Raw genomic sequence first — 26743 nt, 5'->3', positions numbered from 1 at the left:
CATTAACTACAAACTAATAAAAGAAACTGTGTAGGGCATGAGTGCATGTTGTCATTAAAGCAATTGTGGGACATACAAAATGTTATAATGATAATAACATGATTGAAAAGTGTTTACCAGTAAAACCAATAGTAATTTCTAAAACCCTATATATAAATATCAATGAGTGCGTTTACATATATAGTCTTACTCCGGTTATGCTTAATAAGCTGTTAAAGGTGTAAGGTCATGTAAACGCGTAAAACAGTTTTCTCTTATGGCGGAAAGCTCATAAACGGCGTAAGCAAAACCCACTCGGCAGAGGTAGTTTTTTGCCCATTACTTCGATTTCGCGCTGCATGTAAACGCCTTTACCGGTTTTCTCTCAGTTTTGTTTATGTGCACATGTCTGACAGCGCAATAGTAAAAGTCCCAAACGGAAGTAATAGTAAAATAACACTTAAAAGTCCGCTCTCGAATCATAAAGTTGATGTAGAAACGTCAAAATGAAGAACTATTGTTGAATATGCAGGTACTGCGGACACGAGAAGAGATATAAAAATACAGCTTATGATGGTTTTCCCGCTGCATTTTTAATTACTAAACAGACTATCGGCGATGACCTCAGTCGCCACTGCACGCGAGAAACCCGGCAAGTCTCAAACTTCCATGTAAACGCGGTTTTCTGCGTAGCCGGTTTATTACTATGCGTGAAAACAGAGGAGAATCTTTTTAAGCTGATTTTTGATAGATATCTGTTTATTTTGTGCATGTAAACGCACTCATTGTGCATTACCAAGGCAGGTTTTTGAACCGCTTCCAAAAATAAATCTTAAACTGTTTAATCTTTTTGGAAAAAACAAGGCGTTTGATGATTCCATTATTATGCACATCATTTACATCAGAAATCTCTAAAATCCATGTAAACAATCTGACTCAAACGGTCTCCTGCATAAAACAGATAACAATCACGCCACCTCATTCCAAAAACAACAACATTCGCAGCCTTTGAGCTGAGCACTGTTTCATATCTATGAATCATAAAAAGGTTGACACCGTGCAGTGTAACGCCATTTAGCCTGTGATGTATGAATTAGTTCTGCTGTGCCCTATGGGAGCTGCAGGTGGTTGACTGTTTCTGTGATCATCTCTACGAGCTTTGACTGCAATGTAAGCTTTTGTTTTTTGCTGCCTGAAATTTAGGTACGATGAAACTGGGTTTTTAACAAGTCATTTTACTGTAATTTAATATTTTTTAACTGGTGAGTTGCAATTGCTTAACCTATTTTACGAAATGCGCTCTGTAGAGCAGTTTGTCGGTTTAGGGCGACTGTAGAAACAACATGGCGAATTGATCTGCCTGTTTCTGCCCTATAAACACAGCTGTCAAAGCCCAGATGAGAGCACAAAAAAGACAGACGGAGGAAATTAGGGCAATTTGTGTACTATATAGTTAGTTACTAAGCCTGAAATATGCATCAAGGAGCCTTCATAAAGACTTTGGGCGGTGGAGGGGATGCTCTCTGGCAATCTGATAGCTGGAACCAATAACCAGCAGCCTGCTGGAAAAAGCTCTCAAGTCGAGACGAAGTGCGGCACTAGGAGTAAAGAGTTAGCTGGCAGTCATTGTTTTGATGGGGTTTTATTCGCATATGAAATAATCACGCTGCCGGAACACGCCACACGCTGGTTTGCTTAACAAGAGTTGATGACTCCTCCGTGCCTCTTTCGGTAGGTGGGTGTCCACACTCACAGCGGTACGCAAAAATAGATTAAAAGGATTGTGTAAGTGGCGTGTGGAGTAACCAGGGAAACGACACACAGCGAGGCGGAGCAGGGTCTCGCATCATCTGAAGGGCAGGATGGAGGATCAGAGATTTTCAGCCTAGCATCTGAACGCCACTAATGCATAATAGCCGCATCTCCAGAATTAAATGTCAAATTATCAGCTAATGAGAATCAGTTAATGAGTCTACAAATGATGTTAGGTTACCGGAGCTTCATGGATTTCATAGTTGTTTTGTACAGTGTTACACTACAGAGAACTGAATTTAAAGTGATAGTTTAAATAAAAGCTAGACGAGAGAAGATATTTTGAGAAATGTCTCAGTGTTTTTGTGTCCATACAATGAAGTCAATGGGGGGCCAGTGTTGTTGGGTTACCAACATTCTTCAAAATATTTTTTTGTGTTCTGCAGATGCAAGAAAGTCATACAGGTTTTAAATGACATGAAGGTGAATAAATAATGACAGAATTTTCATTTTCGGTCGAACTGTCCCTTTAATTATTATTCTATAATATTAAAAAATGCTTCTGTACATTGATAAGTGATTTCGCCATACAGGGCTCAAACTCAACAAATAAAAATGTGTAACATTCACTTTCAAAAGCAAATTTAATATGAGCCTTCTTCACCGTTCATTTACATTTAATGGAAAAACAAAGCAGCATTGACATTCTTTAGACTTTCTCCTCTTGTGTTTCTTTACCTTAAAACAGTTTTTATTTGTGCAATGCCGCTCAGTACTGTTCATTGCACAGAAACTGAAACAGCAATTCAAATGAGATGTTCCTGCATGAACATGCATACACATCATTATTTGTTTCCTCTTGTTGTTAGTCCATGTGAGCATGAGCATGAGTGCTGCATGATAGCTTTTGAGAGCAGCTGTTTAATTTTAAAGTGTATAAAGGATGACATCGACACAGATCTACACTATTGATGAAGCGCCGCAAAAGAACCCTATTTCCAGGCTGGATTACAGTATTCACACCATAATGTCATCATGACTCATAGTGTCAGTTCGCACCTCTCAGAGCTTCTGTCATTTGCCATTTAAAGAAAGTAAGACATACACAGCCCGAGCTCCTTACTGATCTGGTTATCTTATCTTTCTTAGAAAAGGGCTTTTGTGGTACAATTTCGTAAAAAAAGAAATGCTGCACAGTAAAATCGCCAGTGTTAAAAAAGGTCAAATTAACACGCAAAGTGTATATATAATCCACACTCTCAAAGTGTGTGCTTATATTTTGTTCGGTGTTCGTTCTATATTTTAGTTTTAATTATACTTTTTACCTTTCCCTTCCTTTCAATTTAGTTAAATTATTGTATTCTTACACAGTCTGCAGAGTTGGCCAGATTTCATTTCACTGCTGGTTGTATGTCCATATAACTGTGTGTGTGACAAATAAACATCTTGAATCATTGTACAGCAATAGTGTCATATTATTAGATGGGTACAAGATTACTGTACTTACTATATTCACGGTACAGTATTTACATGGTTTAAAATACAGTATAGTACCATGGTATGGTACACCCATGTTTGAAATCATGTTAGGTTTAGGTAATGTACGGCATTTTATGATGTTTATTAAAAATATTAGAAATGTTCCCTGCATAGAGGGAATTTACCATAAGAGTAAACAAATTTTCTTCCGAAAGTAAACTTTTTGCTTTTTTAATGCTCAGGAGACTCGTTTAAAACATCTCGGATGTTTCTCCTGAGGTTAAAAAACATGTCTTTGTAGAATCTGCTGAGAAATGTTTATATTGACATTTCTAAATTTCAATATACAGTAAACATTACTCCTCTCTGGAAGAAAATCTTTTGCTCTTCATTGAATCTCATTGCTTTCTTAGAAAAGCAGTTAAGATATTTTTTTCTCACATATCCTCAATCGTACAAGGAGATTTCGTATATTATATAGCTTCAGCCTTTTTCTGCAGAAATGGAAGGAGTATATGAATAAAATATGAAAAATAAATGGAGATTGGATTAAATAAAAGCTAAGAGGTCAGTTTGTGCTGTAGTAGACCACAGTTAAAAACTCATTACTGAGAGTAAATGCTACAGCTCATGTGATCATGCCCTTTATTTTCATTCTATAAATAGCTTAATGACTTTCCTTTCAATAATTTAATGGTGTTCTCTGGTTTTGGCCATGGAAATGCTATTAAAACGGCACTGTGGTTTTAAATGTACAGCATTGAATTCTGGCAGAATTGTCTGTCACACGCTTTCTTTAAATTCAAAACACTTTTAATTAACATCAGGTCTGTTCAAAAGCCCTTGTTTTCCAACGTTTTTTGTGTGAAAGGGTCAAAAAGTCATTAAAAAACGAATAACAGCTACACAGAAATCACACCTGCATATTGGGGTCACCGTGTTTTATACTTCATTATTTACTTTACTTCGGATTGTATTTGTAGACATAGAAATCTGCAGAGGACCTTATTGATAATCATTCTTGAATCTATCACACGACAGAGACAGTTTCTCAATGATATTAGCATATAAGTGGTAATATCATTGAGATATAAGTAGGACGTCGTGACAGAGCCCCCCCCCCCTTAATGAACACCCCCAGGTGTTCACCAAGGGGTTGACAAATAAGACATGACAGACTGGGAGACAGACAGGACAAGGCAAAATCAAAAACAAAATCAAGGGTAAACACGACAAGACAACAACAGGACTTGGGTGAGACATCAAAAATAACAAACATGGGAGGGGGGGAGGGACCAAACAAGGGCCCATAGGGGGCAGTCCATAGGGTTGGGGAAAAGTCCCAGTCCCCGGCTGCACTCGAGGGCGCGGAGTCCTGGGGGACTTAGGGGGAGTCCTCGGGGGGACAGTCTTTGGCCCTGGCAGTTTCCCAGGGGCCGGCTGGAAAGGGCTTGACGCCGGCTGGAAGGCCGACTTGGACGCCGGACTGGACGCCGGACTGGACGCCGACTTGGACGCCGACTTGGACGCCGACTTGGACGCCGACTTGGACGCCGACTTGGACGCCGACTTGGACGCCGGACTGGGATCGCGGGACTGGATGGCGCGGAACTGGAGCGTCCGACTGTGACGCCGGACTGGACGCCGGACTGGACGCCGCTGGCGCCGGACTGGACGCCGGACTTGACGCCGGACAATGGACGTCGACTTGGACGCCGGACTGGACGTCGACTTGGACGCCGGACTCGGACTTGGACGCCGGTCGACTTGGACGCCGGACTGGACGTCGACTTGGACGCCGGACTGACGTCGACTTGGACGCCGGACTGGACGTCGACTTGGACGCCGACTGGACGTCGACATTGGACCGCGCCGGACTGGACGCCGGCTGCACCGGACTGGACGCCGGCTGCACCGGACTGGACGCCGGCTGCACCGGACTGGACGCCGGCTGCACCGGAGTGGTGGCCGGCTGCACTGGACAGCACGTTCCCCCGTAACGCTCCTTCCTCCTTTTCCGCACCACCGGGTCTGCAGCCATCCTTGGCTGACCCGTGGGGACCGGAGGTAATTCAGCGTTGGGGGAACCCCCAGACGTCATCCCTGAGTCCTTGCTTCCCCACTCGCCACCACCAGGCGAACCGGGAACCGTGGAGCTCCAGCCAGAGGGTACTGAGTCCCCCCGGGCAGCGGCAGCCAGGACGAAACCCCCCGGGACGCTCGACCGTGGAGCGGAAGTTCCAAATGGAACACCACTCCCGGCATCTGCAAACCCGAGAGGAGCCAGCAGCCTCTTCTCCGACGGTGTGAGGCGCCGGGTGAGGCAGCAGTTGAAGATTGTCTTCAACTCCGCATCACTGAACCCGGTCGCCTCTGCCACCGCCGAGAATGCTCTGGCGAACTCCTGGTCCCCATAACTCCCCTGGCGGAACCCCAGTAGCAAGTGAGCCAGGCCGGATCGGGGAGATGACGCCTTGCCGTCCTTGGGAGCCGCCTGCTGGGTTCGACTTGTTTCGGTCATTCTGTCACGATCGGCGGATAAGAACTTGCAGGCAGCAGTGAAGGGGTTAACAAAACAAGACTTTATTACACAAAACAAAACCCACGATGGGGGAAAACTGATAACAGGAAAACAGGATAAACGGGACGAAGACTAACTTGCACTAAACTGAACTAAAACAACACTTGACATAAACTAAACTCAAACACTTACTATGACTTGAAACAGCACGACAGGAACAGGCAATACCGGAACACACTGGACGAGCAACAAGACAACTGAATACAGCACATAGCACATGCATACAGATACACTCCAAACACAATGACCGAACACAGGACAAAGAAACATGAGGGTATATATAGGTAAGACAAACAAGGGATAATGACACAGGGCAGGTGTGGGTAATTAAACACTCAGGGGAAGATGACAAGGAAACAAGAGGAATGGGGCCAATGACAAGACACTGGAGAGAACGTATATTATTGTCAAACGGACAACAATATGTTTCTCTCCACACATAACCTAAGGACTCTGTCCCGATCCCACCACACGACCAGAATTTCATAAACAAGACGGTGGGACCGTGACAATAAGATGTCCACCACTTCTCACATGCTGGTAAAGAGTATTGACAGGCTGTTATCAAGGTTTCAGTCTCTAATTGTGTACATTAATCATACGTGAAGAAAAATCTCGTCAAATTTTTGTATTTTGCTCGTGGACACAGCAAAACATTCAAGGACATTGTAGGAAATGTACTGACTTTAAAGTAGGACATTTGAAAACATATGGCTTTGCTTTACACAACTATAATATATTATCATGGATGCACAATTTCAAAGGAGAACTTTTTCGTTTACAGGTATTTCAATTATTTATTTACACTACATCATTTAGGTGGAACATAACTTATTGTGATGAACTACACCTGTGGTTACTCTGAAATGGCACGTGTAAATTGACTTAATATATCCAATAAAGTGACCAGTTTATAATTAACGGCAAAAAGATAAAGTCTAGTTTCATATTTTCCAAATGCCATATTGTTTGATATTTGTTATAATGCAAAACATAAACAGACAAACGTGAAAGCAATTGACTTGGACAGGAATACAACAATTTCTATGCTTCATTACACAAATTCATATTGATTTGTCAGGAAGTTAACAGCTGTAAGAGGCTCTGGGGATATAGCAGCCCTCAGCAGGAGATGTGTTATATAAGGATGTGTGGAGAATATGCTAATATATGCTATAATTGATATTGCTAGAAATTTTTAGGATTCAACATATAGCAGAACAACACAGCAATTAGACAATATATTGAAAAATATAGCCTCTCTCTATATATGTATAATGTAATTCTGCTAAATATGAAAACTTTCAATAATGTGTTGATAAATAATTATTTTAATTATACGGCTACAGTATGCTAGTGTACCTTAACAAAAGAAGATAACAAAACAAACTTTTAATAGATGTAGTCTGCGCTAATAAAGGAGAGACCTCTATTGCAGTTCTATTAGAACTGTTCTAATGTAATGTCTTGACAGGAGTTCATAGCCAGTTAAAGTTTATCATTGTTTTTTTTTCAGTGCTAAGACATTTATTAGGGTGGAAAAAGACAAATAGAGAAAATCAATGCTAGGATGTGTAAAGCATAAAACAGAATGAAATGTCCAAGAGGGAAAGAGAGGGGTTGCTGTGAGGGAGAGAATGATTGTGGGCCGTTTTGAAGTCAAATAAAACAAGAAATAGATCACAGAGTAATCGATACATAATTATACAACTGTTCTACAAGCTCAGACATGCAAATTATACCATGTACACACGCACACACACAAACAAACAAACACAAACATCAATAATGTACAATGCAAGTATAATTGGCCAATTTAAAAAAATATCATAATTCATGCCTGAATGACCATGGTATGTAATTGCTTACATTAGATTTACATCCTCGCTGTCACAATGAATTATAGTCTTAACAAAGAAACAACACAGAATGCACTACAACCATGGAATTATTTACCATTAGTGACATGAAAACATAAAAAATGAATGCTGCTCAAAAATAAAAGCACATTTTAAATTCACAGCTGTCTCAAAAATCAAAACAAAAGTCATTCAACGACAGATTGCAATCACAATGCAATCCAATTATGACACGTCCAGAAACTATCTACTATCTTGTACATCACCATTTAAACAATTATGGAATTCATTCTGAGAAAAGTTGAAGTAATCCAAACTGAGCTGTGATAAAAAAGCCGTTGCACGGACCTCACTTGAGTGTAAAAAAGACTAAATGTAGCTGTGTCCCTAAATAGGCACACAAATGCTAGTCTGACTAAATGTATGCCAAAATTACACAATCAACAGTAACACGAATATGGGGGATATGTTAAATTGAGCCTCCTCTAAAAGGCAGGAAGGGCCAGTTAGACCAATTTTCCAGAGGCCAAATCCATAATTTTTTTTTTTGGAAGGGCTCCTGTCACACACCGGGTGAAAAAACATTAAATGCCCTAAGTTTTGATGGAGGTCAAATTTCATCGAAATAAGCCCCGGATTCATTCAGAAAGAAAAATTCTTGACATGTGTGCCCACAGTCTTATTTAATTGTGCTGCCAGCTCTGAGGGAAAGGTCAGTGGATCAGAACAATGGCAGAGCGGCCACTAAACCAAATGAAACCATGTGAGGAAATTGGCCTTTACGCAGACAAACTATAGAAGATTGCAGTGGACAGAAAAAAGTGGAAAAGATGAATAAATAAAGAAAATGGAAAAAGAATCACACAAAAACACAGAGAGCGAGAGAGAGCGAGAGAGTCATCAGTATAAATGAATGAAATCAGACACAGTGATTGTGGAAATAAATAATAATCCTGGTGGTGAAAATAATTAGTGCAACAAATAACTCCGATTAGACATGCAGTATCTAATTCTAAGTATTTTATTGGAGTGGAATATTTTTTGTAATTACATAAATGTCATTGTGTTTGTCACATCAACATAATCATCACATAATATCAGAATATTTTTTTGTTAGTCTGACTTTTTTTTTCATTTTGTGCAACAGAAGGATTTTGTGGATAATAAAAAAGAAGACCATTTTGGGAACCTTCATTTTTACGTGTAAATGATGACAAAATAAAAAAAATTCATGTGAAATATTCCCTTAAATGTATTCTCATATAAACCTTGTTGTTTTTCATTGTTAACTCAAACAAGTAATGACAGCCTATACTTCAGCCACTAACATCGTTTCATGTTCTGTTCTCAGCGAACACGGCGGTCGTGTTGCGTGGCAACAGCTTCTATAGGGTGAGACCAAACTTATTATAAAAGGAATAAAAACAGCATGAAGTGTATAAACAGAGGAGAAGCACAGGACAGTTAATCCGATGCTGAATCACCGAGTGGTTTATGCACACTGTGCTTTCTTTGAGAGCTTTTATCAAATTTATGATGAAGGAATTTATTGAGACATTTAACGCTATTTTTAAAGGGTTTTTCAATTACTTTAATACTAATGTAAACAGTAATTGTTTGCCCTGCAACATTTACTGGAGTTTCCGCTACATTTCAGATAATATTATATAGTTCTTATTTGAAAAATTGAAAGAAATTATTTTGGGAACACCTAAAGACTGAGAAATGTTTTAAAATCTTTTTTTTATGGCAATAGTTTGAAAAGTTTGATTACTGCGGTAAATGTGGTATTATGACAGAAACCATAGTGGTTTTAAATTAGACTGGTTAAGCTGGTCTGCTTTGATGGTTTTAATGGGATTGCGACACTTTTTTACATTGTCATCTTGGAGGACCAGATAAACCATCTTTAAACCAGTTAAAACCATCTAACTACCTTTAGACTGCATGAGCTGTTTTTTTTCCAGTACTGACATGTAACACATTCTTAATTTTGTAAAATTGGTTCACACGCATAAATAACTTTGTGTAATGCATTTAAATGCATGCAGGCCTGTCCTGAGTGTATGTGCATGTGCGTGCATGCTGAGCTCTCTCCTCATCGGGACGGGTTCACCTGTCGGATCTAAAGGTGAAGTCAGTCTAAGATCCACCAATTCCAAAACAAACAGGAAAATCCCCAGCGGCCCTCACCCCACAGATCATTGTGGGATAATGTGCCAAAGGTGAAGAGTCGACAGGGAAGGACAAGGAACAAAGATCAGCTATAACGGATAATTAACTCCTCTGGATGCCCTGGGATCGATGGCAAACATTCCTCTGATTGACTGTGAGGTTGAGAGAACAGCACCTGAAGGGTCTTTCGGAGAATCTCTTGAGCACCTATATGTTCATTACCTGCTGCTAAATATGGGAAGTGAATGCCAAAGTGTTTAGTGACACCTAATCATAGCGCCCGAGTAAGAGGTCTAATCCAATCATCTCCCCTCATACTACCGTTAAGCAGTGGTCCCGTCTCGAGCAGATGAGTCCAGAAAAAGCCTGTCGGTCTCAGAGACAGGAAGTGAAAAGAGAGAGAAAAAGTGCCTTGAAATCATGATCCCTAGTCAAAGGGAATTAAAGAGAGGTGTTAGTTGAGTCACCTTTAAACGGTGATAGAGTAAAAAAGACAGCAGTCTAAAGACAGGAGTGGACATTCACTCACATCAGCTAAGAGATAAAAGCTTCGGAATTGAGTAGATTTTACCCCAAGCAGTTGTAGTCCTAAACCCATGGCTTAAAACTTAAAAATATCAATACATAACAGTATCAGTACAAGTATGTCAAGATTTCTAAACCTGTAAATTCGGGTCATAATTTAATAAATATGAAGAAAGAAAGAAAAAGTAGGCTAAAAGAAATGTAAGCTTTTAGAATTGATAAGGAATAAGATTATTTTAGAAAACCTTTTATAACATATAACTAATTCTTAATATCTCTTATATCTGGTATCTGTTTTATGAATTGTGTATTAATTAGATATTATTGTAGAATTTGTTAAATTGCTTTTATGTTTTGTACTTACTGTTAATTACCTTACTGACTCAAAAATATATATATAATTATATATAACAATATATAAAATATAAATATAACAAAAAAAGTATTAAAAACATAATTAAATAAATAACTTAATATATTTTTTAATTTAAGTGTATTTTCTATTATGTTTATTTAATTACAATACTTAAAAAAAACTAAATAATCAAATTATATATATAGATATATATATATATATAACAATAAGAACAAAAGTATATATATAACAATAAGAATAAAAGTATTAAAAAGATAATTAATTAATTAATTAAATGTGTTATGTGTTGTGTTGTATGTACAGTATATTAACAATGAAAATAAAAATGATTAAAAACATAATTAGATAAATAACTAAATCAAATGTATTTTTATTTATTTACAATTAAATAAATCAATAAAGAAATTAAATTAAATTTTAAATAAAAAATGCCTGAGAGAATCACCATTTAGAATAATTGTATGTACAGTACAATTAAATATGAATATGCTGGTATTATGGTAATTCAGGGTAAAATGACCTTAGTTGTCATGAAAACAATTTTGTGTAAAAATAATTGAAAACGGACAAACAAATAGAATTTCTTTATTTATTCTTTTGATTTGGTGTTAAAATCAGTCTACACACATCAACCCTACAGCATGTAGGCTATAAGAAGCAGGTTAGGCCTTTAAACCCCTAAGATACAGTAGTCTCTCAGACGGTCTAAAAAAACCCTTGAGCTGAATTGTACGTTTTAAGGGAGGTAAAGTGTGCAAAACGAGAGACCAGCAGCGTTGGCTCACCTCGGATTGTGTTGGCGCCAGCTCCTTAGCCAACGCTCTCTGTTTAACCTCCCTCTCAGCAGCCAGAGTTATCCTGTCCTGGAAATGCTCTCTAAGCCCTTACTCTGCATGCTGTGTGGGAGAGCTCTTAATTCTTTCCAGCTAAACGCATTCTGCTTTCTCTCTCACACTTTGCCTCGGCAGCCCTGATTTAACAAGCCTGGGGAATCTTTAGCGCTTCGTGCTGTGGCTACACGCTGTCTGCCTGTGGCGCAGGTATCGGCCCCCCACACGGGAGAGAGATGTGGCGAGGAACAGGAGAGGCCAACAGGATCCCCTGAGGTGAAAACAAAGGATATTTCCCACTGAGCAACGGTGAGAGAAATACTGCAAATAGAGAGAGACTGTGTGAGTGTGTGTTTTCAAGTGTGTTGAAGGAACAACTGTTGCTTTTTTGCTTGCAAGTCGTGACCAGAGATCACTTTCCCAGAATGCCAAAGTTGGGCAATCCAGTTTTAGAGATACAGTGAATGCTAAAAAGAAAATGTCTGTGATATGGGTGTATTTGAAGACCACACACCAGAAATAAAGATTGACCTTTTTAGAAAAATCTCTTTCTGAGCAATCTGATTACTAAAGCTTTAATTTGCCTTGATCTTATAATCCGTGACATACACATAAATATGTTGTGATTCCATTGAGGTCAATGAATTTATCATCACTAATACATAAAGCCATATTTGCTCTATAATATTATAAAGTATTTCTTCATAAGATTATGCTTCATGCTGTTTTTGTGCTATGCTTGAATCATTTCCTAAGCAACTGTAATGAATCTAATCCTCCTCCTTTAGAGATGGAGATCTTGGTTGTTGGTTAAATGTAGGCCTCCAATGATTCGTCTTCCGAAATCTCTTTATAAAGTCTGCATGGACTGCAGAGCGTATGTTCTCCTCTCCAGATAACTGATCTACGATGAGTGCTCTCCAATGTGAGATTAGACTCATAAATAAAAAAACCTATGCAAAATCTGAATTCAGAAGAGAATTCATTTGGCAAAGTGGTTTCGATCTGCACTCGCTCATAGAATCAGAAACACACATTTGCATAATAAATAGCAAGCTCAAAGAATATTAAACCATATTGTGTTGTAATCCCATAATCTTAGCTGTGGCAGAGACCTACTTCCTGTTTCACGGTTATGACTCCATTTAATCCCTAATCTCATGGAATCTATGCACAGTCATCCTCACTGTGGCTGAATATATTGACATAATAGACATAATAATATCAGAACAAACGTTGGCATGCAACTCATCCTGTACTTTTTCTGCCATATTAAGGTAGCCGAAGAGTTCGGTTACCAACATTCCTCGAAATATCTTCTTTTGTGTTCTGCAGAAGAAAGAAAGTCATGCAGGTTTGGAACGACGTGAGGGTGAATAAATAATGAAAGAATTTTCATTTCTGGATGAACTAACCATTTAAGGACCACAATATCATAGCCATTATCATAAACAGGACCCCTTGCATAACTGAGCCCTCCTTTCATCCTAGTAGCTACAGTACAAAATACTTAAGCACCTTCCAGAATGAAAAACAATGCATTTGATCTTTATTTAATGTCTATATTCAATCTATTTGAATGAAAATATTAAATGAAGCATTTAAAAAGTACAGCATGCTGGTTAAACCTGAATCATGAAATATACTTTCAGTCTCCCTAGACATCTGACCTCTAAAGCAGCTCAGCTCTGAACTTTACCTTCGTCATTTTAGTCTTTTGTACTTGAGATACCTGAAAAAATCAGATTAAGATTACCTTGCACCTGTGTTTTTAACATTACTCATCCTAAATTTTGCTGTCATTCATCATCATCCCAGGATGTGGGGGGTGGTGCCCGTTAGTGGTAAAACGCTGTTACTACATTCCTTCAACTGAGCACCCACATACTGAGCATATTAATTCAACAGAAGACACGGAATTATGCTTTGCAAGTCATTTGAAAATAGAATCACTGACAGTTTGTTTGGTTTATTTTTGCCCAGGCGGGTGGCAAAACATTGGCGGTAAATAAAGTTCTTATAGGGAGCTTTGCAGGTATTATGAGAGGATTTGAAAAGCTCAGTGTGGTGAGTTGTAAGGTTGAAGATCAAAAGAGCAAACTGATGGTCACGCAGTCGACATCATTGCCAGGCCGGTGGCTTGACGGAGGATGAAGACACCACAATAAGTTTTAAGTACTAGGAAAGGCTCAGAGGTCAAGAGCAAGCAAGACTAAAGTGTCAACAGAGGTAAACAAACATCTCTGATGAATGAGTTTTTACTCACCTCAGTAACTGTGATTTATGCCATCATTACACAGTGACAGACGCTAGTGTGTCTCAATAGTGTAAATGGGGTTTGGTAATCTTTTGATTAAATTGACCTTTAGTTTTGAATAAGAAAGTGTACTGTGTATCACAGTAAGGTACTCTAAATCCTTTGGAGTGATTTACCGTCAAGGCTTGGCATTTCTTTTCGCAGCTGGGACGCTGAGACGAGAGCCCGGGGGAATATCAACCATGTTGACACCGTGGAGAATGTTTCTTTGGCAGATGGCACTGAACATATTCTATCACATCGCGAAAGGTAAATCCGTACAACAGAGACGAATCGTGACTGCGAATCACTTGTCTGTGATGCAGGGACTGTTAACACATGCCAGAAATGTTCTGCAGAAATCTATACTAAACCCTTAATAAATCTGTTCTAGAATTGAGAATCTGTCAAATTCACTCAAATGTCTTTATTATTCCAATTCAAGTCTTGAGCATCTCAGAGTTTTCTCTTGAGAAACGGACTCTTTGATGTTTGAGTTTATACAAATCTCAACACTATCTTCTGAAACTCTATTTGTGAGCTTTTTGGATCTTTTTCTCAGGAGAAATAACACGGGTTTGGATTTCACTGATGTTTAAGAGCAATAACTGAGACAGAAAACAGATCTCATTTGTAAAAAATGTGATCACATCTCTGTGGTTGACTGGGGGAGCATACTAATAGTCTTACTGAAGTTTTACTTTTCTTAAACATTCCGTGCAATCTGTTATAGGATGATTTGTGTTGTACTTTTAATCTAATCAGTCTCTTGTCTGAATGGCAGCCAGTTTATGCCTCGGTGGTCAGGATATATTTGCCACGGTCAGAGAGAACAGCCCCACCGGTGAATTCATAGCCAACCTCAGCATCAACGGAGACTTGGGAGCCAATAGCATCCGCCTGTGTCTCACGGGAGACGACGCTGATTGGTTCTACCTCGAAGGTCGTACAATCAGACTGAACTCATCGCTTTCAAAGGCATTGGATCGAGAGGTGACTAAAACAAGTCTGCTGGATGTTCGGATGTGGGGCCAACCAACGCAGGCTTTTCAAACCACAATATTGTTTGTTGAAATAGAAAGTCTTGTTTTTTTGTCTGCTTTTATCCAATGGTCAATGGATGTGGTCTAAATGTTTTTTGTGGTATTTCGCAGGTCTTGGGATCAGTCCTGATAGCTGTTTTGACATGTTATGAGAATGAAACAATACGGGTACAGTAAAAAACAACAACACATAAATAATACATGATAATATACAGCAGTACGATTTTATCAGTCCTGTCTTACCTGCCTATTCAAACAAAAATCTTGGGATAGTGATCTTGGGCAGAGTGACAGTATAAAAAACATTTCTTACAATTTTATTTAGAGTCGATACAGAATCCTCGTGGAAATATTGAATGAAAACGACAACATGCCACATTTCCTGGAGGACACAATTCAACCACGATTCATAAGTGAGGTAAAAGAAACCCTCTTGTCTAGTTCTTTACGTTCTAAAAACTCAAATGAAGATTAAACTTTTAACACTTACTGATCATTTTACATCCCTAAAACGGCTATTGAATCTGTAAATATTCTTTCAAATATGATTGTTTTATTCTACAGCTCTGATGCTTAAATTCTGATTTCTCTCTGTGCAGTTGATGGCTGTTAACTCCATGGCGTTCACAGTGAAAGCCAAAGACGCGGATGAAGACACAATCACTTACGTGACCGATACATCTTCAGTGAGTGACTTCCGATAATGATGAAATAACAGACAAAAGGCTAAAAAACTGGCGCAGTAGCCTCGAAATTGCCCTTTTGGCCTCAACGTTGTTTTGAGTTCTCATAAATATACAGTATGTAACCTACAGCATAGTGTCCCCTAAAAGTATTTAACATATAGTTTAGATAAGAATGTCAATCCGAGTGGCATCTGCGAGCAAATGATACCAGACCTTATCTCTAAACAGCACTTTTCTGAGCCATTTTTGCAATTACTTTGAACCAGAAGGTCCCAAGGTCACTTTTAATGGATTTTTGTCAGTTAACCTCAATGTCACACAGGTACACTAGTGGAACAGCCACATATATAGTTCATAACATTAATGATATATCATTACTATACGTGTTTGACCCCAGAAAGGGTTGAAAAACGTTTGATCTTAAGGAATAGTTCACCCAAAAATGACAATTCTGTCATTATTTGTTCTCCCTCTTGTCATTGGGTAAACTATTCCTTTAACATTATATCTACCATTTAAAAAACTTTATTTCAAAAAATGTTGCTTGGAATGCAGTGTGCCAAATAAATATCGATTATTTTCCTCGCCAAGGCTGCGAATTGTGATGTTTATTTTCCACAGTTCAGGAGAAATAACAACACAGCGCTTCTGTCTTTCAGCCGGATGCCAGCTATTTCAGAATAGATCTGCCCAACAGTGGGATGGTGATCTTGGACAAACCGCTGGACTTTGAGACCAAATCTCAATTGCAGGTGGTCATACATGCTGTGGTACGTAAAACACTGTTTATCCATTTACATGCTCACTCAAGATGCCTGTGTAACCTAAAATAATCAAACAAAGTGTCATTGGCTATAACCGTCCTGGTTCTCTTACGTTTACCGTAAGGAAATGAATACCAAAGAAAAATACAGCACAACAGCCACCGTTACTGTGAATGTTCTGGACGGTGATGATCAGTACCCGCAGTTTCTGCCCTGCTCGCCTGTTTATGAAGATGGAGATCATACCATCTGTACCAATCCTATTTACACGGTCAACATCACAGAGACAGACGAGGTGTAGTGGTATTTCTTCCAGAACGTTGTTGAAAGATAAAATGTAACGTTGAAGAGATTCTTGGTGTGAGAATGTCTAAATCTAATGTTTGCATAACATTGTGTCTATTAGGATGCCACTAAAATACTAAAAGCATCACATCCGGCAACAGCAATACAGCAAAATGCTTTTCCTAGAACATGATCTGTTTTCTTAGGACATTGTGCTATATTTCTCACCGGGTCCTATTCATGCTGAAGATGGAGACAAAGACATCCAGACACCTCTGGTTTACAGCATACTGTCGGGTTTGTAAATGATCGCACAACCTCATAGCGTGTTTTTATTTAGATTGATATGTTGCATGGACTAATCGATTTGCATTGGTTGAAATAAAAAAAATCACAGGTGATGACAATGGCAGATTTACAATCGTCAATCAAACAGGAGAGATCACACTAAAGCACCGTGTGGAAAACAGGCTCCTAACCCCTTCATTCAGGCTTCGCATAATGGTACGGCTTTACAGTGTCTTTGTTTGTGAACAACATTACCTGCACTTTTCAGCAATAATTCATCATCTTTATATGAAAAGGACAATACATTTTGTGAGACAATAAGGGAAAAAAAATTCAATGTTTGTCATATTCACCATCGCGAACTCTTACAGGCTGCACAGGCGAACGACCCAAAGAAATATTCAGTGACAACGGCGCTGGTGCACGTGATATCCGAAAACCGCTTTGCTCCGTATTTCAACAAAACCATCTACAAAGGGTTTCTTATCGAGAACTCCAGTCCTGCTACACTGGTCACTACATATGGGAATCAAGTCCTGGTGGTCCAGGCCATTGACGGAGACTTCAGAGATGTACAGTGAAAACATTTCTTTTGACAAATTGATACTTTTTAATTTGATTTCTAAACAATAGCCACCTATGAATTCAGATAAACGGACTCTAATAAATGCAATGGTGGATTTGTAGACTTCATTCGTTTTTTCTTTTTTTTGCAGGGAATAAATCCAACAATTCACTACACGCTCCAGCCCATGACAGGCAGACATAAACTGTATGACATCACTCAGGATGGCATTGTGATCGCCAAGACCGACCGGCTGAGAGCCTTTGATCGCCACATCCTGGAGGTGACACTAATGGATGTGTATGACTATATGACCTCACAGCAACTGTACATGCGCCTTAGCTATATACAGACAAGCAAGAGCATCTACATCATCTACATTGACCGGCAAACGTTTTTAAGCATCGTGAAAATATAAAGAAGCAACATGAAGACTTTTGACATCACTGATGATGTAATGACCTCTTTTGTCACAGGTGATTGCAACAGATGAAGAATCAGGTGAGGTTGCCCATGCTTCAGTGGACATTGAAGTTCTACAGAGGGGACAACCAGGTAAAGAGTGAAAGTTCTAATCTATAAACATAACTAAAAAGAGTTATTTGGGAGATTATGGCAATTTTTCATGGTCTTATATTGTTATAATTTTAAAAACAGCACATTCATATTTTCTTGATGAATTGATACATTTATACATTTGGAACATGCAGCTGCGATTTTAATATAATATTCCCTATTAATATTAAATGTCGGACCATTAATAAAGTGGATCTTTAAACAATACTATTTAAACGTATCAAATATTTTGAAAAAATGTAAGGGAATTTCTTTAATTGGACATTCTAAACTGACACATGCTGGAATTTTCAACCCATTTTTGGGTCAAATATGGACATACTGCTGTATACCTTAAATGTGCTGTAAACTGCTTTGAATGAAAGCACAAACATTTGTCTTCTCTAAACTCTGCGACAGTTCCCAGAAGTCCGTTTGGAGAGGAACGCCTATTTGGAGACATGAATGCAGGGATGGCTGGGGGCATCGCTGGTCTTGTTCTGATAGTGGCTATAACAACCCTTTTCATCTTCCTCTGGCTGATCAAGAGACGAAGAGAGAGACAGGATCCAGCAGAGAGGGGTGCCATAGCACTTGGAAAGCACCCAAATGTGGTAAGGGCTACTTTACTAAATCGAACATACTGAATACCAAAGGAATTCAAAAGGAACCTTGAGCTGAAGATCTTTTACAGCATGCAGTAAGGCAGGAGATAAAGAAACGTCTTCCCTAAATAGGTATTATTTAGGAACTAATACATATTTAATAGGTATGCAATACATTTAAAATGATTTAAAATAGCTGTCATTTTTGGGATTGATTGAAAATGTGCTAAATGCTTGTAAACCATATTCTGTGAGGTGAAAACTCAAGTCTTCAGTTTTCAAACTATGCTTTGATTGTTTTCATTTTATAATTTGCATCAGGGTTATATTCTCGGTCAAAACTGCCCCCTTTGTGGTCCCACATAAATAAGACATCAGGTTCTGACGGAGGTTGTTTTGCAAAACTTTCAACAACAAACAGACTTGAAAAATGACCGAAATATAACAAAGACACGATCGGAAACATTCTGAAACTGAAACATTCAGAGACTCTTCGTCTTCCCTCTTTTTAATTTCTCTCGTGAAGACCTTAAGGTGGTTCCAACAGGTAAGTACTTGACATGAAATAGCTAGACGTGTTCTTCAGTGTCCATCTTGAAGGTGAGACGTGTTTGCTGATAAACCCAAAGTCATTTACTATCTAGAAAGGCTGGTTTAAATGGAGTTGCTCATGTGAACGTATGTCAGTATAGAAATGGTACACCATTTAAACCAGTGAGTATATGGAGCACCCCTGTGTTTGATGATCTACATAACTTTATTGTGTCATGTAGATACAACAAGTATTGTGTTTGTGTGTTACTGTAAGTGTATTTAGTTGTTTCCTTATCTGTGGGTCTGGCCCCTTGTCAACTATTTGTTCAAATTAAACCAAAGTAATAAACCAACTAACAGTCAATTATGACCTAAATTGTTAATCACGGTGGAAATAATGGTTAAGTTGTGTATAAAAATGTATTTAAATCATTTTAAGCAATAAAAATTGAAATATTGAAATTGTGTTCATTTTAATGCGAACAATGGCTAAACAATCGTTTGTAAATAAAATACAATTGAACCCCAGAACAAAAAGTGCTCACAGTTAAAGAAACACAGACTTTCATTTGTAAGCTCAATAAAGATTCAAGACAGTATCACAGTTCTAAGTTATTCTCAACCCACGTCCATCACTGATCTACTTTATAATCACCACTGGACCCCATCTGTGGAACTTGACACGTGGAAGTCCTTATATGCCCTTTCTCCGTGATCAACAGGTCGATTCAGGACATTCCATACCACTCATAGAAGCCTACCACAATGAAGCATACGTTGACCACGAAAACTCCGGTTCCAGTGGTATGACTGGAAGACCCAGGCTGCACACCAAAAAAGATGAAAGGCCCCCACCAACAACCAGGGCATACGGATGTAAAGATTCTGGTGGACCCACGCTGCAGGACATGCTGCCCATTCTGGTGATTCCAGATATCACCTCAATAAAAAACTCATCTTCCTTTTTAACCAATGGGAAAACAGATCTCTCTTTTATGGGCGAGGAAGGTCCAAGAATGGCGGAACAGATTTTTTCCAGAGAGGAAGAAGGATACTTTTTAGACATAAACAGTGACATGGAGACCAGTGAGGATATGTTAATGCCTGGCCAACAGCAAGATACTTTTGGGAATGAAGCAGGGACAGAAAATGAAACCCCAGAGAAAAGTTTTGAAGACATTTGTTATCAGGACACTTCTGTGGGACCAGCGATGTTAATGACGATTGATGAAGATAACGGTAATAATGCAAATCCATATAAAGCCATGCTCTCTGATTTTTGCTACAGCGATGATGAAGACACAGTGGATGATGAGTCAAGTGAATTGCGGCACTGTTACAAATATGACCAGTTTACAGTCGACCAGCAGGCCGCCGGACTGGAAGTTGAAGGTTCGACTGAGAAATCTCTCGAAGTAATGAAAGCAAGCGAGGAGACCACAGATCAGATGAGCAGATTTAAAACCTGACTCTTCAACAACTGGACTCAGTTGAATTTAAGTCGTAATGTTTTAAACAAGTAACAACCACTCTGTGTGGATATTTACTGAAATATGTTTATAGTTTGATTTTCTCCTCATGTTGAGCTGGTAAAGGTTGTGTTTTTGAGGTATTATGCACATATCAGCCTTAATTATGCACATTCATGCAGATAAAGTGAGAAAAGATGAAAAATGGATTCGGACTGAGATTGTTGATAAACACTAAATGTCAATTGTGTGCATTTAAAATAAATATAAATTGTATGTTTATGTTCTGATTATCACGTTTCACTTGATCAAAATAATGAAATAAATGATGAATAAATGTTTTACCATGTCAACATTTGTTAAAGAAATTGTAGTAAATAGGCTTGACATCTTGTGGCATTTAAATAATGTACGGAAACGTGTCAGAATTTATAACCCAGTTGGGGTGCAACCAAAAGATGATGTTTTATTTTCATAAAGCCTTATGATTCTGTCCTTTAAACTCAAGTGTGTCATTTCTCTATCTGCAGGAGGCAAGGGCACCCATTTCTCCTCGCCACGTTCTTTAGGAATGAAGGAACATCACAATCATAGCTGAAAAAATGTGAGAGTGCCAAGACCATGAGCACCATGAAAGACTTTTAATGCATATGAAGGTGAACATACAATTTACTACAGTATTCTACAATTTACTAATACATACAATTTAGTATTTACTACTTCTCATACAAACCACTGAAGGCATCAAGTTTCTGTAGTATTTTGTATTATTCTAGAAATATTTATTGTGTATTTTGTGTGCGAGTTATGCAATCTATTGGGCTGCCTTCATGAGCCCTGCTTGTGGCAGCTTGTATGTTTTCAGTTCCATGAAGTACTTTTTCAGAAACGGTTCTTAAAAGCAGAGTTTAATTGAAATATATGCTTAAAATATCTAAACTGTATTGCACTGCACTTTGAAATGATCAGTAATTAAACTGATTCAAACCCATCTGTTCATGATACAATGATGTTGTCTTCCTCCAGGGGTCAGACGAGAGCTGTATTAAAATTTGCAAACCAATTATTATTTGAGTCCCAATGCACCCGATCAAGACAAGTATTTGTGATTAATAACTGTACTTACTAACAGCAGCAACTCGAATTTGTATGAATAAACAAATAGTTATCAGGACGTCATATTTATTCTCGCGATAGCCGAGAATACCTGTATCCATAGTGACAGCGACGATGAGAAAAAAAGATGGCGACGTCAATTAAACCGGAAACTGTTTACAAATTACAAATACTTAAGTAGCTTTTTAATAAACAAACAGCGAATGCTTTCGTTTGTATTTATAAATAAGTGTTGAGCGTTTTACCAACTTGACGGTGAAACACAGAAACTGGATCTTTAACCTCAGAGAACCTACAGCCCCTATTTCCGTAAGTAACAAAATCCTACACACATAACATTTACATAGTACGACACAAATAAATGCAAAAATGTAAAGGTGTCGATTCAGTGTGATTTTGCCACGTTGCTTAAATGCCAAATTGGGTTTGAACGTGACGTTATTTATTTATGCTAAGTATCGCTAGTTCATACTCAGAACATCAGACAAGTATAGAGCGTTTGTTCTGTCATATAGTCTATGACCACAAGAGGGCGCCATTACATAATGTTTTTGTTACATTTACATTACAACCAAGACGCTGCTGAGTTTTGTGTAAATGATAAAAGATACAGGTTGTATGTTTATGCCGATTTTAATTTTTATTTCATGTCGATGCTCACCACTTTTTTAAGTAAATTGATACAATTATTGTACGTGTCTTCATAATCTTTATAATTAACTATTGAAGTTTACAATGTAAATGTTGTCTAAACATTGTCTAAAATCTAAGTATTTGGGCCCTAGTCAAGATGAAGCGAGGTTTTCAAAAGTACAAAACAGCTAGAGCAAACTGGGAAAGGATGTTGAAATGAGCATGTTACAATTGTGACCGTTAGAGGGAGCCAGTAGCCAGTGAATGTCTGTACGCAGTGTAAAGAACAGTTTAGTCTTGAATAAGGATAAAACATTTTAAAGATAAAAGCCCTGTAAGATGATGATTAGATGTTAAAACTGTGTATTCAGCGGTGCTTTTATTGTGTCTATGTTGATGCGGTTTGAAGGGTGCATTGCTGGTTTGCTCTGTTTATCTGACACATGACTAGTGACATACTGTACAGTGTACTTCAACACACATTTCCACGCCCACTGCTCTTCTCACATGTTTTGTCTAGTATATTGTTTAAAGATTCTCAATAAACCTCCAATGTATTTATATGTTACATTAAAGATATGAGTATTTAGGTCATTTGTTACTGTATGAGCATTGTTATGTTAATATGTATGATGTGCAAGAGCGCATGAAGCAGGTTATTTTTGCATGAGTGAGTATGTACATCTCTTAATTCCCTCATGCACACAAACTTTGAGAATGCAGACTAATGTGAGGGTGGACACACACGCACACACGCACACATTGTACTGGCAGATTAAATACATAATTTCTGTGGGTGGATTTTCTGTCAATGCAAACCAATTCTTTCTGGTATTCTTGCATGCATCAGACTAAGGTAACCTAGTTTTTATATCGTCATGGCAGTTATATTATGGAGAAATATGGAATATAACCTGCACAGATGGTTATTGAGGGATTTTATCACACTGACGGTAAAACGTATACTGTAAAGTTTAAAATAGTATAGTTAACCGTGTTGGACATGTTTATTTTGATGTATGCATTGCCTTATAGACATTCACTGAAGGTGAACACACAGTTATTACCTGTTTCTTACAAACTGAGGGACAAGGCAACACTTTTTTTTCTTATCAATCAGCTTTGCATTGATATTCCTTTTGCATCTGCATCTTAAAGTCTTGCCTAGAAAAAGAAACTTTACCACAGTGTATTGTTTATGAAATAAAAATCAATTGTAGCAAATAGAGACATTACTTATTTAATTAAACCAGTGACAGTTTTTTTCCCAATTGAGGCAAAAGTTTTTCAGTTTTGAGCACAGGTAGGAGAGATTTCCTTTAACAGGCAGAGAGGTGTTGATCGAGTCCGCCGGTCCCAGGAGTTTCTGCAGCGGTCTTGGTTCCGTGACAGATGTGTGCGAGTACCCCAGCAGGACATCAGACTGCCGGGTTGCCGTGATGCCGTGATGGATCGCACCTCTCTCTCCACCTGCTGCGGCCCGGCGAGCTTCTCTTGTTTATTTGCTGCGTCTACAGCCCAAGTGCCACACCATCTGTCACCATCAAAGTCTTCTGTGTTCTGGGAAGCCTGTCTGGACGTTTTTAGTCCAAAGAAAGACTTAATTATGAGCCCTTAACGTCAGATGAGGCTTAATTCATATAAAGATTTCGCAATAGTTTTTGTGTTGTATTAAGGAATCTTATGGAAAAGAGAGAAAGAGTGGAAAAATGTGTGTATTTGGTCTCAGATTGTATGTCTATGACACATAACCAAAGAGAGCCAGAGGGAGATGCTGCTTATGCAAGACGGTGATTCAGTCTTGAGCAGATCTCACAGTATCCCATGTCAGTGTCGCCCGTTGTCATCGGTGTTGAACGTCAACAAAAGCATCAACTCTACAGCATCCTGTTTTATGGGATGTTTATCTCAGAATGAGACAATGGGATCTTTATAGCGTGAGATCTGTAAACCAGAGCTTCCTTTTCTGATATCAGCCAGATGAGGCACATCTGCTGCTCTGCGCTGAGAGACACAGACATCTGTCTGCTACCAAGAGCTAAGACAGATGCCCATATTATTTGTGTATATGGAGGAGCAGAAAAACTGCGTATTTTGTAAATGTCATCAAATGTCAAAGGGGGAGGTGTTTAGAGCATGACCCAGTGTGTTCGTTTCTCCTGTTTTATTAGGCCAAAACCATACTGTATTTGACACAATTACGAAAAATGCAGACCAAACCAGAATGACGTGAAATGTAGCTAGAAGCGTTTGCATTCACATACTTACATAGTTTCGATTCTCAGACCTATTTTTTTTTTTATCGTAATTGTTCTTGGAGTACAGATTTTGTTTAGGTAACGTTATGTAAGAGATTTGTTAACTATGCGAGGAGAGGCAGCAGAGGATGGAGACTTTGTGGTCGTCCACTTTGATCAGGGGGACACCTGTCTCACTTCTCTCTCTTTCATCACCATTGTGTCTGCCTCTTCAAAGGTTCAGATCTGAACTTCTGAAGAATTGTTTGTTTATCACAGATCTGCATTGATGCTGTTGGTTTTGTCCTTGATAAGTCCGATACACAAAACCTTACATTCCTGTGATAATGTGTCCAATATTCAGAGTATGGAGTGTATATCCTTTTCATTGAATATGCGAATGGAGAAATATTTACAATTTTGGGAAAAATGGATTGTGTATAAGGACTTATGATACCAGTGATGGCCATTGTATTTCCTGAAATGTATTTCTGTCAACGTAAAAAAAAAAAAAACGTACTGTACATGTGACCAAAGAACAGTTCTGTAATGTTTGTATTTTTATTTTCTTGTATGTCTTGAATAAAAAAATAAAGTACAAAAAAAAAAAACTTACATTCCTGGCAATTTAAAGCTTGTTGTTTGATTATGTCTGTTATGTTTGTCCACCAATTTGCTCACAGAAAGACACAAGCATTTAAAAGGGATCAGCAGATGTGAGATTTCGTTCTTACCTAAGAAGTTTATGATTACTCACTATTAATAGGCTATATATTTTAAAGGGGTCATATGACACGGCTAAAATGAATATTATGGTTTGTTTTAGATGTAATGCAATGTGTATACACGATTTCAGGTTAAAAAACGCGGTATTTTCCACATACCTTGCATGTTTGTATCTCCTCTTTGCCCCGCCTCTCTGAAACGCTCAGATTTTTAACAAAGCTCATTGCTCTGAAAAGCGAGGTGTGCTATGATTGGTCAGTTAACCAGTGCGTAGTGATTATATTTGGAACATCAGGTTCCAAAGCAATTGTACTGACAGGTACGCCCACATTACTTGCGTATACATTTGGGCGCTCTTAGTCAAGTCATACCACGAACTGACGTAGATTTGTGGGGGTGTGGTTACACGAGGCATTTCAGGCAGGTCTGGGTGAGCATTCGCTTTTAGATAGAATGCATCTTTTGCTCCGACACTTTCATTTTGCAATTTTACATGTCTAATACATGCATGGGCAACTTATAACACACCAAAGACACAGAAAAACATGTGTTCGCGCCATATGACCCCTTTAAAAAATGTTTGTTAACTAATCAAAATTATAGAATGAATGTGATAATAATGTTGGAACTAAAATAATATTTACAGTATATGCCTAAAATGAGCAAAAAATACTCTTGCCATTTTTTTATCTGTTCTGAGCATTAATTGGCCCAAGTCATCCATTTTAAAAAAAATTTTTTAAAATGAAATTGTATTTATCTAGTAAGCAAAATAACAATTTTACACTTGTATAACAATTGTAAAACATTTAAACATATGAAAATGAAAACTTCTGTCATCATTTACTTACCCTCAAGTGGTTTCAAACCTGTATATATTTCTTTATGTATAACTCAAAATAAGTTATTTTAAACAATATTGGGAAACTCTGGGGCACAATTGACTACAAAAGTAGAGAAAAATGGTACTATGGTAGTCAATAGTGCCCCAGAACTGTTTTGTTACCAACATTCTTAAAAAATATATTTTTTGTGTTCAGCAAAACAACAAATTTACCAAGGCTTAAAACAACTTGAGGGTGACTAAATGATAATTTTTGGGTGAACTATCCCTTTAAGATCTTGCAGAAACATCAGCTGAGTGACCCTAAACTTGAATGGTGGTCTACATATTAGTTTCATTCACAACCTTACATCTATAAAGAGTCTTGCAAAGACTCCTAATGACTTTAAAACCTGCATTTGGCCTGCACCTGGCTTTCCTCCCTCGCCTGTTGTTACTCCCTCTTCGGCACGTGACGGGTCGTATGAAGAGAGCCATTAGATACAGTAACACAATTACACATCAGCTGCCTGGATAAACAGCCTGCCCATCTGCGCTCTTA

At 38.3% G+C, this 26743-nt stretch overlaps 1 protein-coding gene across 2 annotated transcripts; it reads left to right on the top strand.

The window, feature by feature from the left end:
- Positions 1-11636: 11636 nt before the first annotated feature.
- Positions 11637-22950, top strand: cdhr5-rs (cadherin-related family member 5, related sequence). 2 transcript variants are annotated; one of them, XM_057323998.1, is made up of 16 exons: positions 11637-11865; positions 14018-14122; positions 14637-14845; positions 15007-15063; positions 15221-15313; positions 15495-15581; positions 16241-16351; positions 16470-16640; positions 16837-16927; positions 17028-17134; positions 17290-17490; positions 17635-17766; positions 17960-18038; positions 18459-18652; positions 19170-19190; positions 19900-22950. In XM_057323998.1, the coding sequence occupies exons 2-16, from the start codon at positions 14056-14058 to the stop codon at positions 20644-20646; spliced, it is 2367 nt and encodes a 788-aa protein (XP_057179981.1). In that variant the 5' UTR covers positions 11637-11865; positions 14018-14055; the 3' UTR covers positions 20647-22950. The 2 variants fall into 2 exon arrangements, with proteins under 2 accessions (XP_057179981.1, XP_057179982.1); XM_057323999.1 differs by lacking the exon at positions 19170-19190 and having other exon boundaries at positions 21177-22950.
- The last annotated feature ends 3793 nt before the right edge of the window (positions 22951-26743 follow it).

Source organism: Triplophysa rosa, linkage group LG24 (assembly GCF_024868665.1).
Source record: "Triplophysa rosa linkage group LG24, Trosa_1v2, whole genome shotgun sequence".
Classification (NCBI taxonomy): domain Eukaryota; kingdom Metazoa; phylum Chordata; class Actinopteri; order Cypriniformes; family Nemacheilidae; genus Triplophysa; species Triplophysa rosa.
The sequence above is the reverse complement of the archived record's forward strand: the minus strand, read 5'-3'. Positions and strand labels throughout refer to the sequence as shown.

What these genes read in the sequence shown, in the direction of transcription:
- cdhr5-rs (XM_057323998.1), top strand. Translation starts at nt 14,056, where the DNA reads ATGTTGACACCGTGGAGAATGTTTCTTTGGCAGATGGCACTGAACATA. An exon ending in AACCACGATTCATAAGTGAG is followed by an intron (nt 15,314 to 15,494) that starts GTAAAAGAAACC and finishes CTCTCTGTGCAG; the next exon opens with TTGATGGCTGTTAACTCCAT. An exon ending in CATTCAGGCTTCGCATAATG is followed by an intron (nt 17,135 to 17,289) that starts GTACGGCTTTAC and finishes GAACTCTTACAG; the next exon opens with GCTGCACAGGCGAACGACCC.